Source organism: Ixodes scapularis, unplaced genomic scaffold (genome assembly GCF_016920785.2).
Source record: "Ixodes scapularis isolate PalLabHiFi unplaced genomic scaffold, ASM1692078v2 PGA_scaffold5__190_contigs__length_132052651, whole genome shotgun sequence".
Lineage (NCBI taxonomy): Eukaryota > Metazoa > Arthropoda > Arachnida > Ixodida > Ixodidae > Ixodes > Ixodes scapularis.
This window is the reverse complement of record NW_024609880.1, coordinates 92,778,992-92,804,060: the sequence shown is the minus strand read 5'-3', so window position 1 is coordinate 92,804,060 and position 25,069 is coordinate 92,778,992. Positions and strand designations below refer to the sequence as shown.

Below are 25,069 nucleotides of genomic sequence, written 5' to 3'. Positions count from 1 at the left end.
ATAAAGTTAATCATCATCATTTTGCTCGTCAGAGGAGCTGCACATACCCAAGAACTACGGTTCTACTGCGCGAGGGTCCGGACGCTGGATCTAAAGTTCGACCAGGAAGTTCGCATTTTCGAAGTGAAACGATCGCTCTGTACTAAGCATCGAAATGGCGACGCCCACAGGAGAATCTGAGAGTGGGCTGCGCACACCCTAAGGATAACTTACTTTGTGGCTCTATGTAAAACCAAAAATAAAAGAGGGGCACTGAGCGCATGTGATTCGCTGATGCCGCAGACTCGAATCCTATGCGGAGGGCAAGTTCGTCTGCTTCTTGCGCAGGGGGTAGCGGTGACGTCAGAACGCCGAGCCCTGATTGGCTGACCGCGACCCCCTATCTGAGCGTCGTCTGCTCCTTTGCAACGTCGTCTGCTCGCAACGTCGTCTGCGGCTGTCTTACCTTTCCTGCGACTTTCGGAAGTGCAGAGGCCAGGTTCACAAAACGATCTTACGCCAAAAATGTGCGTAAGACATAACTTAAGAACAAGTTCGTATTCACGAAACGAAATTTTCGTAAGTTTTGCGCAGGTTACGGCGTAATCCTACGACAGCTCCGAAGCTGTCTTACGCACTTCTTACGATCAATACAGCATGGCCGACAGCGTCGCGGGCGCGACGACCCACGGACGTTTATTTTTCTACGTGCGCTTCTCACGCGTCCCGACTTCAAGCAGCAAGAAAAAAAGTAAAAAGTACTTGAAACAGACCACGACGAACAAGAACGCTGGATCCACAAACACCCGGGAAAAGCTTCAACGGCCACGGTTCCACCGAACGCGACCAAGCGAGCACGGCAGTTAGGCCTAGCAGGCACTCCGCACCTCGGCGACCGTCTGCCCACGACCGGCTGGCGTGCTGAATGGAAAATGCCCGCGCGACCCTTGTGAACCCTTTCCGTATTATACTTTGATCGCTGACCTCAGTTTTAGATTAAGAGGTCAATTTCTTCCTCTTGTTATCTCCTTGTTTCCCGAGGCAACGGTGACTCTCGCCGGTCAAAAAGCGGTGAATCTCCGACGGACGCAGGAAAGCTAAAGCAGCCATCGCTTTGACTAGCAGACGTGAAGCAGACGACGTTAATTGCGTCAACCCGCCGACGCCGTTAAAGAATAAGGAGTCTCGCCGCACACGAAAGGAGGGAAAAAGTATTTGGGAGGGAACTTGCGGACACTAACACGCTCACTCTCGGTTCTAAGCAAACAAACCTCGGCGCCGTAGGACACCTCGCCAGTGAGTCCTTTGACTTCCCTCCTTGATGCGCGTCTGCTAGTTGTTAGACAAAAACAACGTACCGCTCGAGTTATTTCGTCTGCCCTCTCTGAAATGCGAAGTCGAGCTCGCTCGGCTTCCGAAAGTCACAGGAAAGGTAAGACGACGTTGCGAGCAGACGACGCTGCAAAGGAGCAGTCGACGCTCAGGTAGGGGGTTGCGATCAGCCAATCAGGGCTCGGCGTTCTGACGTCACCGCTACTTCCTTTCTCATGCGCAGAAGACGAAAATGAGCCCACTTGCGAGGCGTATAGACCAAAACACCGTTTACAAACAAGTCGGCGTTTGCCCACACGCTCTGCGGCTGCGCAGAAACCATATTCCCGTGAACCGAAGCATATGCGCATGCGCAGTTTGCGACAGCAGCGCCTCCGCAGTGTCCTGACGTCAGAGGGGTGAGTATGTGTATACAGTATTGCGTACACATGACTGCAGGTGTTTCAGGAGTTTCGCTTCCCCTTCTTAAAGGGACCATGAAATGATTTTAAAATCGAATTTCATCCACCGCACGTCGTAAAAGGTGCGAAAAGAAACACAAAAACACAAAACTAGGGAGCCAAAAAAAATTATTTGCTATAGAACTTTTAAAAGAAAACTGGACTCTTTTGCGCCTTCCTTCCTTCGCCTGTTCACTACGATGCATCCGCGGAAATGGAGCACGTCAGCCAAATCCAGGTCGCCTATTGGGTAAGAGCCTACCTCACCAGCACCGCGATCGTAAACAATAAATAGCCGGCGAATGTTTCCTAAAAGTTTTGTTAAATAATATTCAGATCCACATTTTGTAGCATAATTAGAGATGTGTGGCAAAAATTGCCAAATTTGATAATGCTGAGAGCCAAGCGCCATCTATCGTGTGGTAAACGAAGCAACCACTGCGCGTGCGCAGTAGGGCAGGGCCGAGTTCAGAACGGTTATTTTCTTTGGTTTCCTTCCTCTCAGAACTCTGACTGACTGAACGTTTATTTTTCTACGTCTTCATCTCGCGCGTGCCGACTTCAAGCAGCAAGAAAAAAATGTACTTAAAACAGACCACGACGAACAAGAACGCTGGATCCACAAACACCCGAGAAGAGCGACAACAGCCGCGAATCCCGCTCCTACGAAGCTCTCAGGATATAGGCCTAGCAGGCACTCCGACTCGGCGCAGCGTTGCTTCGTCGCAAGACCGTCTGTCTGCCTACGACCGGCTGGCGTGCTGAATGGAATATGCCCGCGCTACCCTTGTGGACCCTTCCCGTATTATAGTTTGATCGCTGACCTCAATTTTAGGTTAAGAGGTGAGGTCAATCTCTTCCCCTTGTTTTCCGAGGCAGGGTTGACGAACACTCGTCGAAAAGGGACCCTCGTCAATTCTCTCTTCTTGTTTTGTGTGATATAGAGCTGAAATAAACGCTGTATGGATTACCTTCGTAACACGGTATGTACACTTTGTTATTGGTATGCCATTTTTATTCTGACAGACTGCACGTCACTGTCGAGCTGTAACAGTTCGTGGGAGGTATACACCAACTCATGTTTACAAACAAACCGGAGCGCCCCTAGCGGACGTCACCGGCGCCGCGCATGCGCCGTGGATGGTGGGAGAGAAGTCCGCCGTCGCCCATAGACAGACCATTGAATTGCGTTGTTGTCGGCGTCGGTGGGAGTCCCCGTGCTCTTTTTCGGGTTGGAATTGTTGATTCTACGTCCTCCTAACAATGTCTGACTACTTGAGCGGCTTCAGCAAAACTATCGAGGCAAAACTTTGCGTGGATAATGTGACGTGCGGCGATTCATTTCACGTGGACGCCGCAGAATGGGCGCTAAAGCCCGACTCTCACGTCGAGATTCTGCTCGCTATTTTCAGTCGCGACGTCGCTCGGACTGCAAAAGCGTAGACCGTAGCTGAGATGGTGGACATCGATACTGAAAACCTCAAGTAGAATCGGGCAATACAAGTCGGTGATGGCCACTGGTAACAATGATCAACAACTTCTTGTATCTGTTTACATTTAGCCGACTTACCCCAACCAACCTTCAAAAGTGTTTTGAGGCGTGCACTTAGTTCTTATCGCAATTACCGGGTCAACGTTTGGTTACGGGCCGCTGTCGTTTGAACGAGCTGACGAAAAAAAGCAGCTAAATTTGAAAGAGCAGACGACAGTTCGAACGGATGCGCAATGAAGTACGGGCAAGAAGCACCGCGTCCCGCGTCAACAAACCATTCGAATGTCACGTTGTCGGCGTCTGTGTGAGTCTGCATACTCTTTTTCGCTTTGTAATTGTCGATTCTACGTCCTCATCGCAATGTCTTACCACTTTAATCGCCTGAGCGAAATTATCAAGGCTCGTTACGCCGCTAAACTTTCCATAAATAATTTTACGTGCGGCGATTCATTCGCATGAACGCCACAGAATGGACGCCAAAACCATGATGAAATTCTTCTAGCTATTTTCGGTCGCGACGTCGCTCGTGCTGCAAAAGTGTAGAAGGCAGCGGCGATGGTCGACGTTGATACTGAAAATCGGAAGCGGGAACAGAGCAAGCGTAACAAGTCGGTGATGGCCACCGGTACCAATGATCAACATCTTGTATCTACTGTTTACACGGAGCCTACTTAATTAAGTCTTTTGAGGCCTGCAATTACTTCTTATTGCAATCACCGGGTCAAACTTTGGTCTACGGGCCGCTTTTGTTTGAACGAGCAGACGACAAAAAGCAGACAACTTTGAAAGAGCAGACGAAAGTTCGAACGATCAGGCGGCCGTGTGAATTTGAAGACGCACTGAATCCGTGGGTGGTCCGGACAACTTGGGGGTTTTCTCTCGGTCATGTTGGAACAAAGCAAATACATCTGGCGACTACAAATTGTGGCCCGCACACGCAATCGTAGTTCGACAGCGTCGGGTTTGCCCTTTTCACGGCTGCTATCCACGTTCTCGGACGAACGGAGGGTGCAAAAACACATGAAAACTGATCTTCAAACCTTCCCAGACTCTCTTGGTAAAGCCCCCATCGCGGCATTTTGACGAGAAGGCAGGTTTTTTGTCTCGTTTCTTCCAAAGGAACACAGGAATGCATGTCTGGCACGGCGACTTCTGCCCACCGCCCGAGACCGGAAGTGCGTCCGGCGCGCCACCACTGCGGCGTGACGTAGGAGGGTTGAGTTGGTGTATACGCGCAATACCGGTCCAACCTTTCTTTGCCGAGTGTCGCGTCAGTATCGAGTTGCAATCGTAAAAGATCGGTCCCGAAGCGCTTACCAACAGCGCGAATACAGCACTTCCATCAAACGCGCGCGTCCGCTCCGAGTGTGAACAGGTATTTACGTGGCTCTTGCTGACACTCGTAGTTCAAACGTATCTTTTTTAACGTCGGCTCGCTCCTGCATCTCCGAGACCGCGAAAAACGCCGCGGCAATTTGTTTCCATCTACGTCGCTTTGCAAACGACTGACACTGGCCGCCTTTTACCAACAATGACAGTTGGGTTAACTTCTGGAGTCTTCACCGGAAGACTCGCTGCACTTCCCAACAGGCATAACGGCGTATGGGACTAGTCCCATGCTGTCGCTGTAGCGCAACGTATCTCATTGAATTTCGCTCAGCTGCGATGCGGCGATGAGAGGCGCCGATTCAGAAAATACGTCGGTGACATCGGCGCAGTAAAACCTACCGGCACACCCCAACTCGTCGCCGCTAACGCTCCCATCTCCAACTGCCGAGAGAACTTCCGGTTCCGGAAGCAGCGTACGTCACGGCTTGTTTTGCGGTCAAGAAAAAGTCGATATTTCATTAATTTTTTGTGTAGAAGTTAATAAACTGAGACGAAAACGGATGCCTGTTCGGCATTCAGTGAACATTGACGGTTTAATGTAAAGGTTATCGGGAAAAAGTAAAAAAGTCATTTCATGGTCCCTTTAAGCAAACCGAAAGCACATACAGACGATACACTTCATTAATCGTTTATATGTCCAACCAATTCCTCGCGTTTATGAACAGGCAGAATAACGGCTACCGTGTCTCTTAATAAAAACCATTGTATTTTTTTTTTTTTTTTGTAAATTAAACAGTTCGTGCTCCTACAAATGAAAAGTTCAGAGTTCCGCGACGATAAGTTCCAGCTGTCACAAACCTACGCATTTTAACCTTCCTCAAGCTGTTTACTTAAAATTTTGGTTAAAGTCTGCAAAAATCAAACCCTCCCCAATCGCTGCAACCGACGGCCCACTTGAAGATGCTATTCGATTTATCTCGCACCCTGATAAGACAAGACAGTCAAAGTACGCTTTCGGTCCGTGACGCCAACAACACTCTGCAAAAAGGTCGCAAGCAAAGATTTCGCATCCCCGCTTGGCTTGATCGCCTTCGATAAGTTAAGCTGGGGCGATCGCCGCTGACATATATCCGTGAGAGATTGCAGCGGCGCGGCACGGCATTGTCTTTAACCTAATTCTTTGCAACGCCGTTTTACGAACGGCTGTCGTTGTCTACAATCCTCGCTAACTCAACTATGCGTGCCAGGTGACGTCGGACTTTACCACTGTCGCCTGGGCTGGGATTGAACTGGCCTTTGTGTTGCATCAGAGGGCCACGGCTTCCTGGAGCCCTCATCCACGGCGTCCAGTGACCTGGCAGCGGGGCGTCCCCTTATCGACGGACGCTATCTTACAACAGGTTCGGACAATCGCTCCATTTGCTTTCTGAAAGGGTACTTATCAATCCGCGCAGCCGCTGCCACTTTATGTACCTAGAAACCGGTAAGGGAACCAAATCAGCCGAACCTCAGATTCGTCAAAGTTCGGCACATGCCGAATGTCTTGAAGGAAAGTCCTGCAAAGATTCGCCGAAAATTCGGCAAACGTTCAGCGCACGCGCGAGAACGCGATGGTGGCATGGATTGCAAATGGACGCCGTGCGGTCGTGCGGTTGCCATCTTACAGTTCAGTATTACCAGCGGTTACGGCGAAATGCGGAGTAGGCGGCATGGTAACTACGTGTTTATCAGCTTTTGTGGGTGTGGTTCTCTCCAATATGTTTTGTCTCAAGGGAAAAAATTGATCAGGAATTGACGCAGTTGACTGTACCAGTGACAAAATGAGGCGGTAGAGGCTGACAGCGTTGATTCTGCAAAACTTGAATTTATTTGATTTTTTCAAAGATGCAACGAAATAGTTGCATCATTGACTGTCAAGTACATCAATGCACTCCTCGCTATTATAGCAGTCTTGTTTTCGGCTCACAAGTAGTTTGTGCCAGTACAAAATGATATTGCTTTATAATTAACGTTATTTCGTGGTTTTCATCTATCCGCATCACTTTAAACAAACAACTATCATGCTCGACGTTACACATCCTACATTCCTAACTCTTCCCATCTTCGTAAGCGTTCCGTGTGTCCTAACATCAGAAATTGGCATTTTAAAAGTTAAAATGGGACGTTGCAAATATGGGACGAACACTTTCATGCAAACTTGAAGTGACTGAAATCGAAAAACATCCATATTTGCAATTATATTGTTATCTCTTCTGATGAAGGCTAAGCAGCCGTTGCATTCATTTTCGCGCACGAAACGGTGAATTGCAGAGAAAGTAAAAACACAGGGTTACCACCTTTACTTCAATAATGTACACATCTGCAGGCCTGCACTGATGAGGCCTCAAAATCAAAACTTGAGCACCGTTGGTGACTGCGCTCGCTGCTACCCAACCTCGTACTGTACTATACTTACGCAAAAAGCTACTGTACAATTGCCATTAAACACACAAAATGACACGGATACAATTATACTGTAGAATATCATCTTATTTAGTAATACCTGTGTGAATATACCTAAAAAATAAAAAACTTTAAAGGATTTGTTCTCCCCCCAAAAAAATGAAATATAAACCTTTAGGTCTGGCAACAATGTATTGTTGAAGAATTTCTGAAAAAAGTGGAAAAGGGAAGCTTTAATGCAGGTCAAATTTGGAAGTGCAGTAGTGCAGTGGATGATAGAAATAAATAAAAAAAATAGGAATGTGGCAAAGTGGTTTTGGGAGCACATTAAGGCGCAGGAAAGAAAGACAGAGGGTCTCCAATACTTACTGGTATCACACGAGGAATGAACAGTAAGGGGGGGGGGGGGGGGGGCGGGGGGAGATGCACGGGAATATATTAGGCAGACAACGGAAGAGGCTATCACCCAGCTTGAGCAGAGGGAGACAGTGAACAGCATGGTCAGCAACAGTGTTGAGGAGGAACAGAATTGTTTAACAATGGGGACGACTACAAAAGAATGGGACAAGGCAAAAAATAAGGTTCCAGCAATTACAGCGACACGCCCAGACAGCATACCCGTGGAACTCATAAAGACACTAGGAAAAACAAGAAAATTAAACTTACGGCATGTGAACCAAGTAATTATGGGAGGAGAGGTACCGAATGATTGGAAACTAAGTAAAATGAGAATAATATGTCAAGGCAAAGGAAACAAAGACAGCATTTAGTCATATCCCCCGATAACACTAACTTCAGTTCTATATAAATTAGCTATGCAGATAGTAAAGCGTAGAATGGAGCAATGGACAGAATTTATAAAAATACTGGGCGAGCTCCAAAAGGAATTTTGAAGAGATAAAAGACTGGTAGGTAACTTAACCGTCACCACTTAATGTACAGAAATAGTAGTGAAGATCCGAACTCCTTTATGGTTAGCTTATTTGGACATCAAGGGACCGCACAATAATGTGAGTCAGAAAAAACTCTGGGGACAGCTGAAGGAGTATAATTTAGATACAAATTTGGTTAGGTTTCCTCAGCAGGTGTATACAGAAAATAATGTAGTTATAACATGCGAAGCAGAAACTACATAACCCGCAGCAATAAAAAGAGGACTCAGACAGGGCTGTCAACTGTCACCTCTGCTCTTCATAATATACCCCAATGAAAGGGAAAAGAAATTAGAGCAGAGCAACTTAGGTTTTGATATGAGTTATATGGAAGGAGAGAGAAAGGTAGTGCAGGTAATACCAGGAGTGATGTATGCGGATGATATAATACTCATGGCAGATAATAAGGATACATTACAGGAACTAGCTGGAATATATGGAGAGGAAGTGGACACCTTGGGCACGAGTTTAGTAGTGACAAGTCTGGAGTAATTGTGTTTAACGACGAAAAGAGGGAACCCCTGAGGATACAAGACATTTAAATATACCACGTAGGAAAGTACAAATATCTGGGACTCTGGCTCAATGAGGGAGGGAAATATAGAGAGGAACATGAGAAGAATAAAATTAGAAAATGGAAAAGAAAAATTATCATTTATGAAGCTCAAGGCACTATGGAACAATAATATATATGATGTGGTCAGAGGTATATGGAAAGGAATGATGGTACCAGGACTGTCTTTTGGCAATGCAGCACTGTGGATGAAATCAGTGGATCAATCAGGATTCGAATTTTGACGAAGAAGCGTAGGCAGATTGGCAAATGGAGCATAGGGAAAAACATCAAGCGAGAAGAGTACAGGGGGACATGGGAAGGTCGTCCTTTGAGAGCAGGGAGGTCAGTGGAAATTTGTAACTTGAAATTTGAACAAAGTTTTACAGAATGGATGATACGCAATGGGAACGGAAGGTATTTAAGTATTTGTACATAAAAGTTCAAACACAAACTGGAAAACCGAACCCGAAAACAAACATTTAAATACCTACATGCTGGCAATGGGGCTGAGCAGATTACTTCAATTAAAAAGGGGGTGAAAGAGGCAGAGAGAAAATGTAGGAGGGAAGTATGCAGGAGAAATCAGCTCTAACAGTGAACAACAGGTCATGAAAGGAGGACGTAAGAAAGGAAAATCTGTTTGAGAATTCACCGGGAAGTTCTTTGCTTTTCGAGGCGAGAATAGCAGTTTTGAGGACGAGGACGTATAAGGCTAAATTTCATGAGACAGACACTTTATGTGTCGCTTGCCTTAATGATAGCAAGACAATAGAGCATTGGTTTCGAAGTGCACTTGGCTTCACCCTGCACTCCCTGAAGGATTCAAGGATTTGGCCGGGGCCCTGGCCTCTACTGGTGACGATGGAAGGACGAAAGACAAAAGTATTACAGTGACAAAGAGGCGATTGGAAGTTTGGAAATTATCTTGCGAAAATTGAATGATGGACAACTAATTAGCACAGCTGGGGACAGGCGGGACAGAGGAAAATTGGGACGCCCTCCAGCGTGGCTCCGGCCCAAAGTCTCAACCGTCTCCCAGTGGGTCTGGTGCTGGGGTAGCGCCGACAAGGTTTGACCAGAGGAAAATAGGCGACTCCCTTGCCGGGGGAAAGAGGCAGGGGGATGATGTTTTTAATCGTTTTTGCCCGATCCCCCGAAGGTCATTTTTGCGATATCCCCCATTGTCTGGTGATAGTTAGGGGGAGAAAATTGGTCTTAGAAGGGCGGGAGGAATCATAAGCTTTTGTCGTTTTAGACTTAGGCAAGCTGGAGCAAGCTACCGCCCGTTACAAAGGATACAGCCATTAACATCCATCCACTCATCCATCCTTTGCCGAATCTTTAGAGAAGTTCAGAAAATATTCGGCTTTGCAGGATCCTAAGATTCGGGGCCGAATTTTTGATTCGGCAAAAGTTGGGCTCATCACTACTAAGAACCTAGTAAGGATGAACAAAAAATATCTTATTGTCGGTGATAAGCTGTGAATCCGGTAAACACTCCAATTGTAGCACCTACTCGCTGCTTCTGCCGGGTTTCAGTTGCATGTGTGACGAAAAATGATCAAAGACAGGAACCTTGCTCAAAAGGTTGAGCATTTAATAAGTTCTTAACCTGCTACCGACAGTAGTGTTATATAAATTCTGCTGAGAAATCAGGATGGCTATGCGTATATGCGGCTATGCAGAAAAGGGTAGGATTTTCGCCACAACAGAAATGATGATGTGAAAGAAATCCAAAAGAAAAGTGAAGAATTTCAGAATAAACTCCAGCCATTAAGAGAGCGGAACTAAAACCTTTAATGCACGATAGAGCCGACTCGGCGCATGCGTGGTAGAACTTGAGCAATAAAAATATATATATATATTTTAATGTATCTATACATATATTTAATTATTTAATGTACCCTCAGGGCCTAAGGCATGAAAGAGGGGAGCGGGTACCACCTATTGTGATGAAGTAACAAAGGGCAGTTATTATTAGCATAGAGAAATGACTTTTAGTTATATAATATTAGCTAGGGCGTTACTGAACTGTTGGAGATCTTGGTTTATTGCTGTTTGCGCGGAAAGCGGATTCCACTTCTGGGATGTGTGGGGAAAAAGTGATTAAAAAAACAATTATTCTACACAATGGTTCAGTGCCGTTGTGAACTTTACCTAATTGAGATAAAACTTACTTGGGGAAACGCGGGGGGGGGGGGGGGGGGGGGGAGGGAGGGGGGAGGGCAAATACGTTTGGCGTGCCGGTAAGGTCGATACAACAAGTTGTGAAAGAGGCAGAGACGAGTGGTTTACGGCGAGATGCTAGGAATGACTGGTGACGGTTATATTTTGTACTGATGCTTGCAGTTCTAGTGTAGTTTGGCAATATGAATCGAACATAATTGTTTTTAACCCTTTCTAGTGAGTCTGTTACGTTCAGCAGCTTTAAATATGAACGTGCTTTTGCAAAGTTCTGACGAAGATATCCGAATATGCTATAAGCGTTATTAATTACGTACGAATAAACAACTTGGAAGTCAAGGAAGTACCGATTGAGCTAAAGGAATCCAACTGACGTTTCTAAAGAAATCATCAGCCTTTTGCAAGACCACCTAGAATAATCGATGACCAATGTTACTAGAACACTCAATTGGGGAAACTCACCATTGAAACCCGTACCCTTCGGGTCCACCGAGACCAAACTAAATACGATAATAGCGCCGCCCTTTAGTGGTGAGTAAAAACATGAAAGTTCTGACTCGTCGCAACCTTGACGATTAACACTTCAGTTGTAAGTCAACGATTGTTTGTCTCATTTTTTCTACCCCCATCTGTTTCGCTATAGGTTTAAAAAAAACCATGCCTTACCAACACGCAAGCTTCCACTATGAAAGTTAATTAATATAACTACTGCGAAATGGGAGTGCGAGATGGCGCCACCTGCCCTTGCGCAACTTAAAGAGGTTCCAGTGAGGGCGGGTGCAACTGCTAGATCGGGGATCACGGGATATGAACGCCATTTAATTGCTAAGTTTTGCTAAGAGTCGATGGGGCGAAAATTCGTTTTATTTCCTAACTCAGGTCACAAAGGCCCATTAATGTGCTTGAATAGTTTCCGCAAAGTATAAATGATTAATTTTACATAGCCAGCAGTTTTGTTCCGATAGGTTAAGTGTCTGTTTATCGCGAAAAATGGTAAACACCGCCATCTTGAACGTTGCTGCTTATCTGGCAACCCTGCTTTCTCCTCTCGACGTTTGCGATTCCCGGAGCGAGAAGGAAGAGTGAAAGGCTGCGCCAAGGCGCTCGTTGCTTGCAATGGGAGGCGAGAGGAGGAAAGGCGCATGGAGCAACAGAGTTTCAACAGAGCGCGCGTCTGCTCTTGTGCAGGCAACACTGGCGCATATCCCTTCCCAATTCTCTCCCTCAGGCGCCGCCATTAAATTAAAAACGCTCTCCAGGTTTTGAGCGGCGCCCACCCTTACTTGAGCCTCCGTAGCGCAACTCGACTTGAACCAATGCGTGCAGCCGTGCAGTTGCCGAACTGGCCGCTGCGTGAGAAATGGCGGCGTTGCGATCGACATTAGTTCAGTTCTCGAGTACGGATCGGAGCGACTTTTTCAAAGCAGGATCTAAGGCAGTTTCCCAACTGATTTGTTCTAGTAAAGTCAAATCCCCGCAGGGGCAGCTGTGAAAGCAGGCGTTTGGAGAGTGGCGTCTCCACGGACCCCGAGCCCCGCAGGGGGCGCCTGCACCTTAGGTGCTAGGTGCTTGGTGAGTAGCGTCACCACGGACCCCAGCCATGTGGGCCACCATACCCGCACGAAGGGGGCACCTACTTTAGAGTAGGTGCTTGGTGAGTGGCGTCACAACGAACCCCGAGCCATGTGGGTTCGCCCACCCACGTCTGGCTATGCGTGGCTTAGTGTCCGGGGAAAAGGGGACCTTGATGGTTGAGCTGAGCCCGGGGTTTGTTTGGACCCTTTGGGGCCCCCCGGGCAAGGCGATACACCGCTTCGACCCCTGCTTCTCGTAGACGGGTGTCCTGGCTTGGCGCGACCAGGATCATTCAGTCAGTCGCCTCTTCTACCCTCTTCTTCCGTCTTTCACCTCTCCTCTCACCTCTTTCTCTTTTCTTCTACTCTCTCTTCCTTCCTTTTTCACCTTCTTAGGCGGCAAGGTCCAACCTTGAGTGGTAACAGGTTCTGTCCCTGCAACCACACTAGGGTATAGTGCTTGGGCAGCACTGGTAGTGTAATTGTGTCAGCCAAGCCTTTCTTGCTATGGCACATTATTTACCCCCTTGTTGGGCTCCGTGGTGGGCGGTGCACCCGGGCACTGAATGTTCCTCCCCTTGTCATGGGTTCTCGTGCAAAAACCTTCCTCGATCGACCCCCGAAAAGGGGCCGCACCGAAGTTCCAACCACAGTCAACACGCCATCTACTCCTGCTAGGTTCCCAAAGTTCTTGGTCCTGCACTCTGAAACTGAAAAACCACTATCAAAGTTTTCTCCCTTCCTTGTAGCCAAGGTACTTCAATCTACTGTCGGAAAGAAATTCAATGTCAAGAAATTGCCCTCTGGCGACCTGCTTGTTGAAATCGAATTAAGCCAGCAGAGTGCTGCCCTTGTTGCTTTAAGTTCCTTATCTGACCAGAAACTCACAGTTACACCTCACCGCACCCTAAATACCATCCAGGGAGTTATTTCTGAGGATCACCTTCTTGACTCCTCAGAGAGTGAAATAGTTGAGGGACTTTCCGACCAAGGTGTTGTAGCGGCAAGGCATATCTCCTTGCGCCGCGACGGCCAAGAACGGAAAACGAAGCACATAGTTCTTACCTTTGAATCCACTACATTGCCAAAGGCTGTGAAGGCTCGGTACCTTCACTGTAGAGCGCGGCCCTACGTGACAAATCCTCGCAGGTGCTTTAACTGTCAGAGATTTGGTCATGGATCCCAGAACTGCCAAGGCAAAGCCACTTGTGCGAAGTGCGGTCAGGCTAACCATCAAGCAGATACATGCCCTAACGACGCCAACTGTGTCAACTGCAACAGTCCCCATGCCGCGTATTCTCGTTCTTGTAAAACATGGAAAGATGGTAAGGCTATTCTTACCTTGAGAGTGAAGGAAAATCTCTCTTATCCAGAGGCACGCCGTCGCTTTGCGTTCTTGCAAAAAGGCGGCTTTGCAGAGGTGGTGCAGCGGGGGACTGCACCACTGAAAGTGGCAGTGGCAACCCAGACGTCTTTTCCAGACAATGGAAAGCCACTGCAGTCCTCCACGCCCAAGCTGAAGATTCAGCTCCCTGGGCATGCACTTTCAGCAGGTCGGTTTCCCGACCACTCAGCCAGAGTGCTAACTGCCCTGCACCTTCAGGGCAGCAGCCTCTACGTTCTGGCGGAGAGTGTGCACAGGCTGCCCCCCACCCTTCTCAGGATGGGCTGGCAACTGCAGCTGTCGTACCCGTCCAAATTCCGCGGTCCCCTTCCAGGGAAAGAAGTCGACGCTCTCGTCCGCACTAGTCAGAGTGAGCATCCTTTTCCAAGGAGCGGCATGTCTCTTCTGTTGCTCCTACATCGACAAAGGGGCAGGAACGGGTGGAGTCGGGCAGTGCCCCACCCAACACACCTGCTGCCTCTTCTGCTGGGTCAGGCCGTGGCCGGAGCCTGCAGCCCGCGCCCCGCGCCTACCCAAAGCTTTACCCAAAGCCCCGTCCCAAGAGGCGGAGGCAATGGATGACAGCAGTGAGGTGTCTGCGAAAGCGTCTGATCAAGACGACATGGACTGGCAGACAGCTAAATCTAAGCATCAGAGCAAAAAACCAGTAACCCCTCCAAAGTGACGTAGGACATTCTTTTTTGCCCTGCGCGGCAAAGCCAAGGTTTTACTTTTACTTGTTCTTTACTACTTTTACTGATTTACTAATCTTTTAACTGTGTTTTAGAATAATGTCTAAATTTACTTTTATGTAGTGGAACTGCCGCGGTCTTTTACGAAATATTGATGATGTTACTTTTTTATGGACGAATTACGTCCTATAGCTGTCTCCTTACAAGAGACGCATCTTAATGATCATCATAATTGAGTGTTACGTCGCCATCAGTTTTTTTTAGAAAAGATCGCCCTTCATCAAATGCATCAGGTGGAGTAGTTGTGGCTGTTCAAAGTGGAGTCGCATGCTCGCAGGTTCCCCTTTGCAGACCTCTTGAGGCAGTGGCTGTGCGCTTTCTTTTGGATCGCCTCATCACTGTTGTCTCTATTTATATTCCACCAAACATTCCACTGTATCTTCATGATCTCCAAAGACTTGTTGTACAGCTTCCTCACCTTTTTTTACTTTTAGGAGATTTTAATGCTCACCACCCCTTACGGGGTAGCGCCCGCCAAGACTCACGTGGTGGAGTCCTTGAGCAGTTTTTATTAACATCTGGGCTGTGCCTTATGAATAAGAGAAAGCCAACCTTTTTCAGTGCAGCTCGCAATTCATTTACATCTATCGATCTTTCCATCTCATCCCCTTCAGTGTGTTCTTCATTTACGTGGAAAGTCTTGGATAATCCTTTTGGAAGTGACCGCTTTCCGGTCATTCTGGATAGTCTGGTTTCAGTTCCAAGCCTAATGAAACGTACCCCTCGTTGGAAACTTGACAAGGCAGACTGGAGTCTATTCAACCTAAATACAGAGCTTAAGCCTTGCATGTTCTTGTCCTCAACACACGATGAAGCCACCACAGACATTTCACAACAGATCACTAATGCCGCTTTTCGCTCCATCCCTCAAACCTCCTCTAGCATCCTCAAAAAGTGTAAACCATGGTGGAATGATGATTGTTCCAATACTAAGGAAAAACAGGACAAGGCATGGGGTATATTTCGCAGATATCCGACATTCATGACTTTGATAGAGTTTCAGCGAAATAGGGCCCAAGCTCGTTGGACCAGGAAACAGGCCAAGAGGAAGTCATGGAGAGGCTATCTGCCCTCTATAAGCTGTTATGTCCCAGCAAAGGAAGTGTGGGACCGACTGCATAAGGTTGAAGGCAAATACCGCTGCTTTAAAGTCCCTTTTTCCTTCTGTAAGCTCTTTACATGACCAGGCAAATGTGTTGGGTGCACATTTTGCAGCCGTTTCAAACTCATCTCATTACACTCCAGCGTTTCTGAAGTTTAAAGCAGATGCAGAAAGAACGAAAGTCAGCTTGGCAGGAGGAGCCTCTGCACCATATAATCAGCCGTTTACAATGGTTGAGCTTCAAATGGCTCTCAAAATCCCGAAGCATTCATCCCCCGGTCCTGATCGAATACATTACGAGATGATCCCCCATTTATCGGAGGAGTCACTCTCAGCCCTCCTGACATATTTCAATGAACTATGGAACGATGCGCACTTCAACGCCGATGGGAAGCAGGCAGAAGTAATTCCGTTGCTGAAGCCTGAAAAGGATCCTTCACTTTCTACAAGTTACAGGCCGATTGCACTGACTAGTTGCTTGGGGAAAACGTCTGAAAGGATGATTAATAAGCGTCTTGTTTATTTCCTGGAGCTACACAATATTTTGAATGTAAATCGATGTGGGTGTCGATCAGGACGTTCCACCATAGACCATTTAGTCCGGCTGGAGACTGTTGTACGAGAGGCGTTTGTGAATAGGCAGCATTGCGTATCTGTCTTTTTTAATTTGGAAAAGGCTTTCGATACCACTTGGAGGCATGGCATCCTACGTGACTTCTTCATGTATGGAGTACGCGGCAGATTACTTCATTGCATAAAAAACTATCTTTGTGGACATTTCTTCCGTGTACGGTTAGGCGCGACAGTATCCAACAGCTTTCTCCAGGAGAATGGTGTTCCTCAGGGTGGAGTACCGAGTGTCACCTTCTTCGCCGTAAAAATTAACTCTCTTTGTCGTGTCATACCTTCCTCAGTATCATATTCATTATACGTAGATGACATTCAAATTTCTGTAGCATCATGTAATATGTCTAGCTGTGAAAGGCAGCTACAACTAGCCATAAATAAAATGACTATATGGGCTAACGAGAATGGTTTATAAGTTCTCTCGAGAAGAAAACTATTTGTGTTTCATTTTCTTTGCGGCGGGGTCTCTGGTTAGAGCCCTCTCTCATGTTAAATGGAAATGCCATCGAAGTTAGAACTGAGTATAAGTTTCTGGGAGTGATATTTGACGGTAAGCTTAGTTTTGTCTCCCGTCTCAAATGGCTAAAGCAGAAATGTATGCGGACATTGAACATTCTTAAAGTCCTCTCACACAAGTCTTGGGGTTCTGATAGGAGGTGTCTACTCCGTTTGTACTTCTCTCTTGTACGATTGCGCCTTGATTATGGGTCTGTTGTGTTCGCGTCTGCTCGGCCGTCTGCCTTTAAAATGCTTGACCCTGTGCATCACCTTGGGTTGCGTCTTGCGACGAGTGCTTCCAGAACATCTCCCATTTTAAGCTTGTATGCGGACTCCAATGAAATGTCACTTGAAAAAAGGCGGCAGTATATAAGTCTGGTTTATGCCTACAAGGTGTTATCAGAACCCGGCCATCCAACCCACAATAGTATTTGAGAGTCTATGTTTTATCGTACTTTCGAGCATAAACCAACTGTTATTCGACCCTTGAGCCTTCGTTTTGAGAGCTTTCGTCTCCCCCTTAACCTGCCACGTGAGGGTGTCCATTTCCTAAAAAGTGCATATCACACTGCCCCATGGGATATGAAACAAATAGCTTGCAATTGGTATTTTACAAAATTTAATAAACATAATGTTTCTCCACTCATTCTACAACAGGAATTCTTAGCTCTGCAAGAAAAATACAGACATTACCGCCAGTTTTATACTGAGGGTGCCAAGTCCTCAATGTATGTCGGTTCAGCTCTTTATTCAAATTCGTTTACCCATGTTACTCGACTTAACAATGTCGCCAGCATTTTTACTGCCGAACAATATGGTGTTCTGGCAGCACTTGACTGTATAATCAGGAGCAAAGTGATGAAAGCCATTATATTTGTAGACTCTCAAAGTGTTCTTACTGCAGTATGTTCTGTCACACCAACTACGAATAAGTTGACTCGACTTGTCCGGGCCAGGACTCAACAGGGACTCGCTGGTGGGAAGGACATTGAGTTTTGCTGGATCCTGAGCCATGTGGGCATCGCAGGCAACGAGGCTGCAGATAGACTAGCTGCTTCTTCACAGAACCTTTTACCATCGAATGTCTGCATACCTTACCAAGACCTTAAAGCGTCCGTAAAATTTTCACTCTCGCAACTATGGCAATCTGAATGGAAGTTAGCCGATAACAATAAGCTTCATGTCATCAAGCCAGAGCTTGGTGCATGGGAAACCTCGTATAATAAAAGTCGTTTCCACGAAATCCTCCTGTGCCGGCTGAGAATCGGCCACTCGTTCCTGACCCATCAATACCTGCTTATAGGTGAGGAACCGCCGATATGCGAGCACTGTGGAGAAGCTCTGTCTGTTCTGCATGTTCTCCTTTTTTGCCGTGGCCCTTTACAACAATACAAGACCTATTTCTCTGAGTTTTTCAAGTACAACATCCCATTTCACCCTGTCTTAATTCTAGGGGAGCAGCCTTTCATATCGCTTGAACGTCTTTTAGCTTTCCTCAAAACTACAGGTATCTTCCATAAACTATAGCCAAGTTCTAGTCTAGTGAGTGAACTTTTACCAATGTTTTTTAGCTTACCTAGTTTGGCGCAGTATGGCCGTCGGAGCTCTTGCGCTATAAAACCCGTAAACAACAACTAGTAAAGTCAAAGACTGTGCACTAGGATTTTGACGTCATCGCAGTGAAATCAAGCGAAAACTGATTGAATTCGAGTGCCGCTTTAGCCTAAGGTTTGACATCGTGTACATTCAACGCGTAGAATGACGTTCGGCAAGGGTCTATACGGTCCAATTGCGCCATCCGACTGGCGAAGTTGGCGCCATTCGACTGGGATGACGTTTCATGGAGGAATAGGACAATGCTCGCAGGCCCCGATTATTCTCGGTGGTGTTGACTTCGTAGACGCACTTCTATAAGAATCTGACATTGATGTCCCTGGTCGCGTGTCAACTTTTAGGCAGGACGACAAAGATATCATTATTCACATTGGCCACCGAATAAAGAAAAAAAAAAAAAAAACAAGGTTCTGGAAAAGTTCCGCAGCTATACGAGAGAGGCTAACGATTGCGCGTCTTGACAGTAAAGGCTGCCTGCCGTGTATATCAGCGAGCACTTTGGGGTATTTCCAAAAGAAACTTGCTTGGTACGACAATCGCGCAGAAATGTAAAGCTGCAGTCTCTCTTCTCGTACTGTCATATATGAACAAAAGACGCGGTGTTTGCTGCCAACATGACGACGGAAATATTTGCGGACTCTTCCCAAGCACGCTGGAAGCATGCTGCTTCATACATATATGTTTGCCTCCAACGTTTCTCCAGGCACCCAGGCAGCACGCCGACACTGGGCCAACATCGGGGGAATATTGCGCACAGTGTTGGCCTACTTTTATGTTTTTCACCACGGCCCAGTGTAGGGCCGATATCAGTTAACGATCGCTCCAAAAGTGGGCCAGAATAGGCAATATCATTCGAGTTCTGGGCAGAGCTGGACGAATATCGGTTAACATGGCCGCGGCCGCTGCGATGCCAGCGCTCAGCGGACTTGGGCCAAGCCAACGTTACTATAGAATTAACCGATCATTTGTAAGCAGTGAGAGGGTGCAGGCGAGCTGGTAATTAATCGACATCTTGTAAATCTTGAGATGGGGAACGATAATTTGTTTTGTTCGTCCGTTTTTTTATCGTTCCCCATCTCAGGGTTTACAACATGTCGATTACCCGATCAGTCGGGAAACTGCCATAGAGCCTGCTCTGAAAAAGTGGCACCAATCCGTACTTGAGAACCGAGGTAATAGCGATCGCCACGCCGCCATTTCTCCCGCACCGGCAACTCGAGGAACTGCACGTGACTTCTATTTGTGCTTTCATCGACCATTCTGGCTCCGAAACAGATGCGGTGGAAGGGGCTTCAAAGGTGCCACCTCTGACTCCCAAGCGGACGCGCCGCGAATTACAGCCGAAGTTAGGATGCGCCTTGGTCGGGACGCGCTACCTGAAATGACCGCTGAGACATGGTTGTATAAAAACAATATTAATTGTGCCGCAAACCTTGTAAACTAAAGATTAAAAAAAAAAAAAAACATCACGCGCCCCCTTGTTTTGTACTAATCTCCAATAAAGGTTACTACAAAAAAAGTTTTTTTTCCGTGTGTTTGTACGGAAAAACCCACTTGTAGCCGCTGATTGCCCGGCGCGTCCTTGGCGCGGCCCGTGGCAACAGCGGCGGCCGCCGCGATTGGCCGGCGCGATTGGCCGCAATTCACTATTGTTTTAGAAACGGTCAAGAATTCCTAATACCGGCGGATATAGCCGGTTCAGACCGACAACTTGCCGGAAAACGGCGCTGGATTCTGTATATCAGCGTGGCGTTGGCCGACCCAAGTGGTGTTCCGCCGAAATCGGCCACATCAAGGTAATACTGGCCCGATCTTTACGATCCAGCGCCAATATCGGCAGTAACAGAATGATATAAGCCCGATTTCTCCGATCCGACGCCAATATTTGCGAAATACTGTGTGCTGCCTGGGCAGTTACTTTGTGTGACCAGCGTGAACGCTATACAAGCAACAAACACGCCTCAGGCAGTGTCTGCAAATTGTCTTTTGCATGAACTGGTAGCATTGTGACCACGGCTTTGGAACCAAATCCGCTTACAAAAATAAACGAAAAATAAAAAAAAAAAATCCCCGGCCAGATTGAGGCCGATAAGGGGGAACCCCTATTAACAAGTTATGCACGTGAACAATGACTAGGTGAGGTCTTCGCCCCGAGCATTCATTTCGATAAACGTGCGGATCGTTGTGTACGCGCGAAATCGCAAATCAGAGGTTGCTAGAGATGACCTTTTGTTTAACATCCACAGACACAATAGGATAGGTCTTTTTGAATGGTCTCTGAACGTTAGCAGCTATGAAGTGGGTCGGTAAGTTTGCATCCTATATCGCCTGCCTCTTTGTGAAACCTTGTTTTGTGTCTCCTGCCCAAAAGCCGTATATAGTAATCGGGTATCTGAGCGCCTCGTGCTCTCTTGAGACGTATTACTGGACCCCAAGAAAGGGCTGCAACGCAAAGGCTTTGCAAGTGAGAGCAACGTTCGTGGCCGTCGTATATCCTCATCATTCTTTCCCCACAGTCCGCAAGAAGAAAGAACCTGCAGAAGTGCATCTGCTCGCCGAATGACTGAGCGCGCCAGTGATGGTGATGGTGCCGGCTGCGACAGCTGGCTCGAGTTTCGGAATATGAGGCTCGAAGAAGTCTGTCAGGTCGTGGACATCTGGGAGGAACAAGGCTTGGGTCAGGGCACGAACAACGTAAAGAACTTTTACCAGGTGGATCCAGAAGGCTTTTTCGTCGCCGCCGATACAAGGACAGGTGACTTCTCTCGCCTACTATCAGGGGTCAAAATCATCATCAAATGGAGTAAACCTTATATACTTAAATATATATACCATCTAAGTAAACCCCCGTTGACAATATCAGCTAAAGCAGCCGATCAGGTCGCACCCCAACAACAACATCGATGCCAGTGCTACCCACTCTCGCTTGAAGCAATTGGTGTACTTTTCGCGTTACGATGAGAGTTATAAGCATAAAAGCAACTGCTTATCAATCCACACCCCTGACGCTACTCTGATTTGTGTAATGCACATTAAACACCCCAGACTATATAGCAGTCTCACTGAGCTGGCGAAATTTTTTATCTACAGACACCCATTGGGGATGACAAACTTCATGTGACCTGAAGGTACACGCAACAAAAATGACCATATTTCATATCATTTTCACCAGATCTCGCCCTCGGGATACACCGGGGAACATTTTCTGGTCGCCTTCTGTGTACAACTGTACGCTTCTGTCAAACGCACTCTAAAGCGAGAATTAACTACACTAATTACAACGGCATAACGTTTTTCTTTTCTTTTTTTTCTTTTTTCAACGCGGTTACTTTATTAATACCTCTTAGTGATGACCACGCCACATATGACTATATTTTTGTTTGAATCATGATAATTCTGTCCGGCCGCTACTCAACCACAAGTCATAAATGTTGCCTTTCAATGGCTGGCTAACTGTCCTGCCCCGTATTCCTTCTCTCCAACAGGCGAAGTGGTGGCTACGTGCGCCTGTGTCCGCCTGACTCCTTCGCTCTTATTTATTGGCCAGTACGCGGTGCGCAAGAAGCTCCAGGGACGCGGCGTCGGACGCCGCCTCTGGAAGACCATGGAGAATCGCTGGGGTGACTGCAACGTGGGCATCGGCGCAGTACCCAAGTACTTCTTCATGTACCGGGACAAGGGGGGCTTGTCCCACGTCGAGTCCTGGGCAACCGTCATCTACAGGACGTCCACGGTGACACTGGAAAGGCTACCCACGCCGCCAGATGACCTTCGTGTGGTGCCTATCGACGAAACACTGATGCCGCAGGTTTGTAAGTCACGCTGTATCTAAGGACGCTTGCAGGTTGTTGCATCTTGACTCGAAGAGCACCCCCTTCTCAGCTACGCGTCCGGGAATCTGAGGAAGGTGTTTAGGTCCTCGAGTGCTCATAGAATTCGGATTTAGAGGTTAGTTCTCGCTCTCTTTCACCTGAACCAAAGAGAAGCGATGGGTAGTTCAGAGGAGGAAGAGGAGGACTGACGCCTGTCGATGGCGCGTAGAGTCGCCCCTTTATGTAGCTCGCACGTGACGTCTTAGTACAACGTTGGTGGTCATTCTTACTAATTATTCCAAAGAGAAACAGATTCAGTGATGCGATATGTATACTGCAGCAGATACGTGCTCAGCACTCTGGTGATTGCAATGTTCGCCAATAGGACGTCAATGGGGTGAGTATGGCAGCAAAGCACCCTTCAGTTGTTCCGTTAGCACGAGCTTTCTACCTTTGATAACGCTTCGGTATTTCGTGAGTTTCCAGCGTGCGCGCGCAGCTAAAGCACGGCGGAAGGCAACGAGCGCGTGTCGGAAACTGGGCATTCGAGAGACACGACCTGCCGTTTTGCTTCCCCCCCCCCCCCCTCCCTAAAATCCCCGAATTTCGGTCGTCCGTCTGTTTATGCATTTCCCGCGAACTTTAGAGTGCGAAACTGACGTCACGTGATCTATACACCAATTCAGTTTTCCCATTAAACCTAGCTGAAAAATTGATGCCAGATAACCTGTCACAAGCTCTATACACCTGTTCAGTTTCCCCTCACAATTTCGCAGGAAAGTCCATGTCACGTGACATGACGTTACGTGACCCATACACTAATCTCCCCTAGTTCACGTCACGTGACCTTACATCACTCGGCCTATGTACCGATTCAGTTCTTCGGCCTAATTTGTTGCGAAAATCGATGCCACGTGACTCAAGCATGCACCGTCTGTTTTCCCGTTAAATTGATAAAATATTCGATCTCTCTCTCGTCAGTTGAAACGTGGTGGCGCCAGCGTGCAAATAGCCCCCAACCTCTTGCGATTCTGAAGTAGACGGCAGGTTTCGCGGTATTTGCGAAAGCAAATATGCACGCTGTCTTCTGGAGATGGTCACTTATGGCACTTTCAAAACTTAACGTACTCTTATGGTAAACTAAGGACGAGTAAAAAATGACGACACTTACGAGAACCGGAGGTTCGCCAGGGGCTACCCAATAGACGGCGCCACTGAGTTTGTTGCCAAACAAGAAAAGGCGAGTAGGTTCTTCTTCACTCTCCGAAAAGACTGTAATATCTTCTAAAGAAATTTAAGCGATTGCTACTTAAATACCGCATTTCATGCATTATAGAACTCCGGAGAAAAAGATCGCTGTTAATATTTGTACACCATTTTGCTCTCAATTGCAGGTGATCGCCTACGACACTTTCCTACACGGTTACGACCGCGGAAAGATGATCCGCCTGACCATGGGCGACGAAAAAGGCATCTCGAGGGCTGTCGTGCAGCGGCAGGGCACTCACGACGTGGTGTGCGGTTTCGGCAAGATCAACAGTAACATTCCGCAAGGCGCCGTGGCGAGTCCCATCTACGCGCGGGACCGCGAAGTCGCCGCCGTGCTCCTAAGAGACCTTGTGAAAAACAAGCCGGAAGCCCGAGTCCTTCTCGCCATGTTTGTGCCGGACTGTAACCGGGACGCCTGCAGCCTTGCCGAAGACCTGGGCTTAAGGGAGTACATGAGAGTAGCACGCTGCTACCGCAAGGAAAGCGTATCCCTTCGGTTAGAGCTGGTCTACTCCCAACATGACTTAAACTTTTGCATCGCTTGATGGAATGCAGACGTCATTTTGGAAGACAACAAAGGCCGATAATTACAAAGTATACATTACACAATTTTTTATTCTTGCAATTTTTTTCTAGAACCTTGTATTAAGCGTTACTAACTTACGCGATTGCTTTTGCCATCTTTATGCCTGATACTAGAGATACTAAATCAAGCCATGGTGGTGAGGTCAGATTAACTTAGCTAATGTTCGTGCTCCCCTCGTCTTCTATAGTGTTCCCATGCACGTCAGAACTAACGAAATAGTCCCCCCGTCAAGGTTAATTCTTTCGCCTTTTTAATAAACTAGTGCCTCTCTTCCAATGCTTTTGTTTTGTTATAATGCCCAAGTTCCACTAGAGCGGCAAATAGAGACATGCGACACAGACGAGCCTCAAATACGTGCGGCGTGCAGCGGGTATCTTCGGTAGGCTTTTAATCACCGTCGTGCTTACTACACGAGCACCGAGTGACTACAAGCCTGCCAAAAGTACCCTCACGTTCGTGCTACGTGAACTTGAGTTTTGTAGGTGCGGTTTTTTTTACTTTATCGCTCCAGTGGGACGTTGGAAGTACTGAAACAATGACCTGCGTGTGCGTCTTCGTTCCCCACGTGATTCCTGAGCCCTCACTGAAACGTTCTTCGAGAAAGGCTTAGTCAACTTTCCGAAGGGAGGGGGCCGGTTAGGATGGTGACGACCGATAATGGTTTTCGCCCGATGGAAGTCCCACGGGAAGTTGAATTATAAAAAAAAAACTGAAAGCTGTTTGATCCTGCTGGACACATCACGACGTTGGCTGGTTTACGATGGCCATTGTGGTCACGTTTATTTCGAAACAAAACGGCAAGTCAACGGTAATATTTATTTATTTATTTCAATATCTTCGAAGCCACACGGCATTACAGAAGGGAGTGGGGGAAAAACAAAAGTACAAAAAATAGAATTCAACACATATTAGTTAACGTAATAGTTTTCAATGGCAGACTTGAATGCAGGAGCGTCTGTGATTGTGGCGATGGAGGTGGGCAGGTGGTTCCAGTCATTAGTAGTTCTTGGGATAAAAGAATAAAAAAAAGAGCTTCCTGCGACTGAAAGGAACGTTGACTTTATGGTGATGATCATTTCGATGGGATACATACGATGGTTCAGAAAAAAGCTCTTCACTTAGATGGTGGTTGTGATGTTTGTGAAATAAGGACAAACGAGATAAT

The 25,069-nt window shown here is 47.1% G+C and overlaps 1 protein-coding gene across 1 annotated transcript; it reads left to right on the top strand.

Moving 5' to 3' along the window:
• The first annotated feature begins 5,593 nt into the window (after positions 1–5,593).
• Positions 5,594–24,180, top strand: LOC8053319. Its single transcript, XM_029977631.3, has 4 exons — positions 5,594–5,972; positions 20,754–20,992; positions 21,723–22,045; positions 23,444–24,180. Exons 2-4 carry the CDS (start codon positions 20,797–20,799, stop codon positions 23,861–23,863), a joined length of 939 nt encoding a protein of 312 aa, XP_029833491.2. The 5' UTR covers positions 5,594–5,972; positions 20,754–20,796; the 3' UTR covers positions 23,864–24,180.
• The last annotated feature ends 889 nt before the right edge of the window (positions 24,181–25,069 follow it).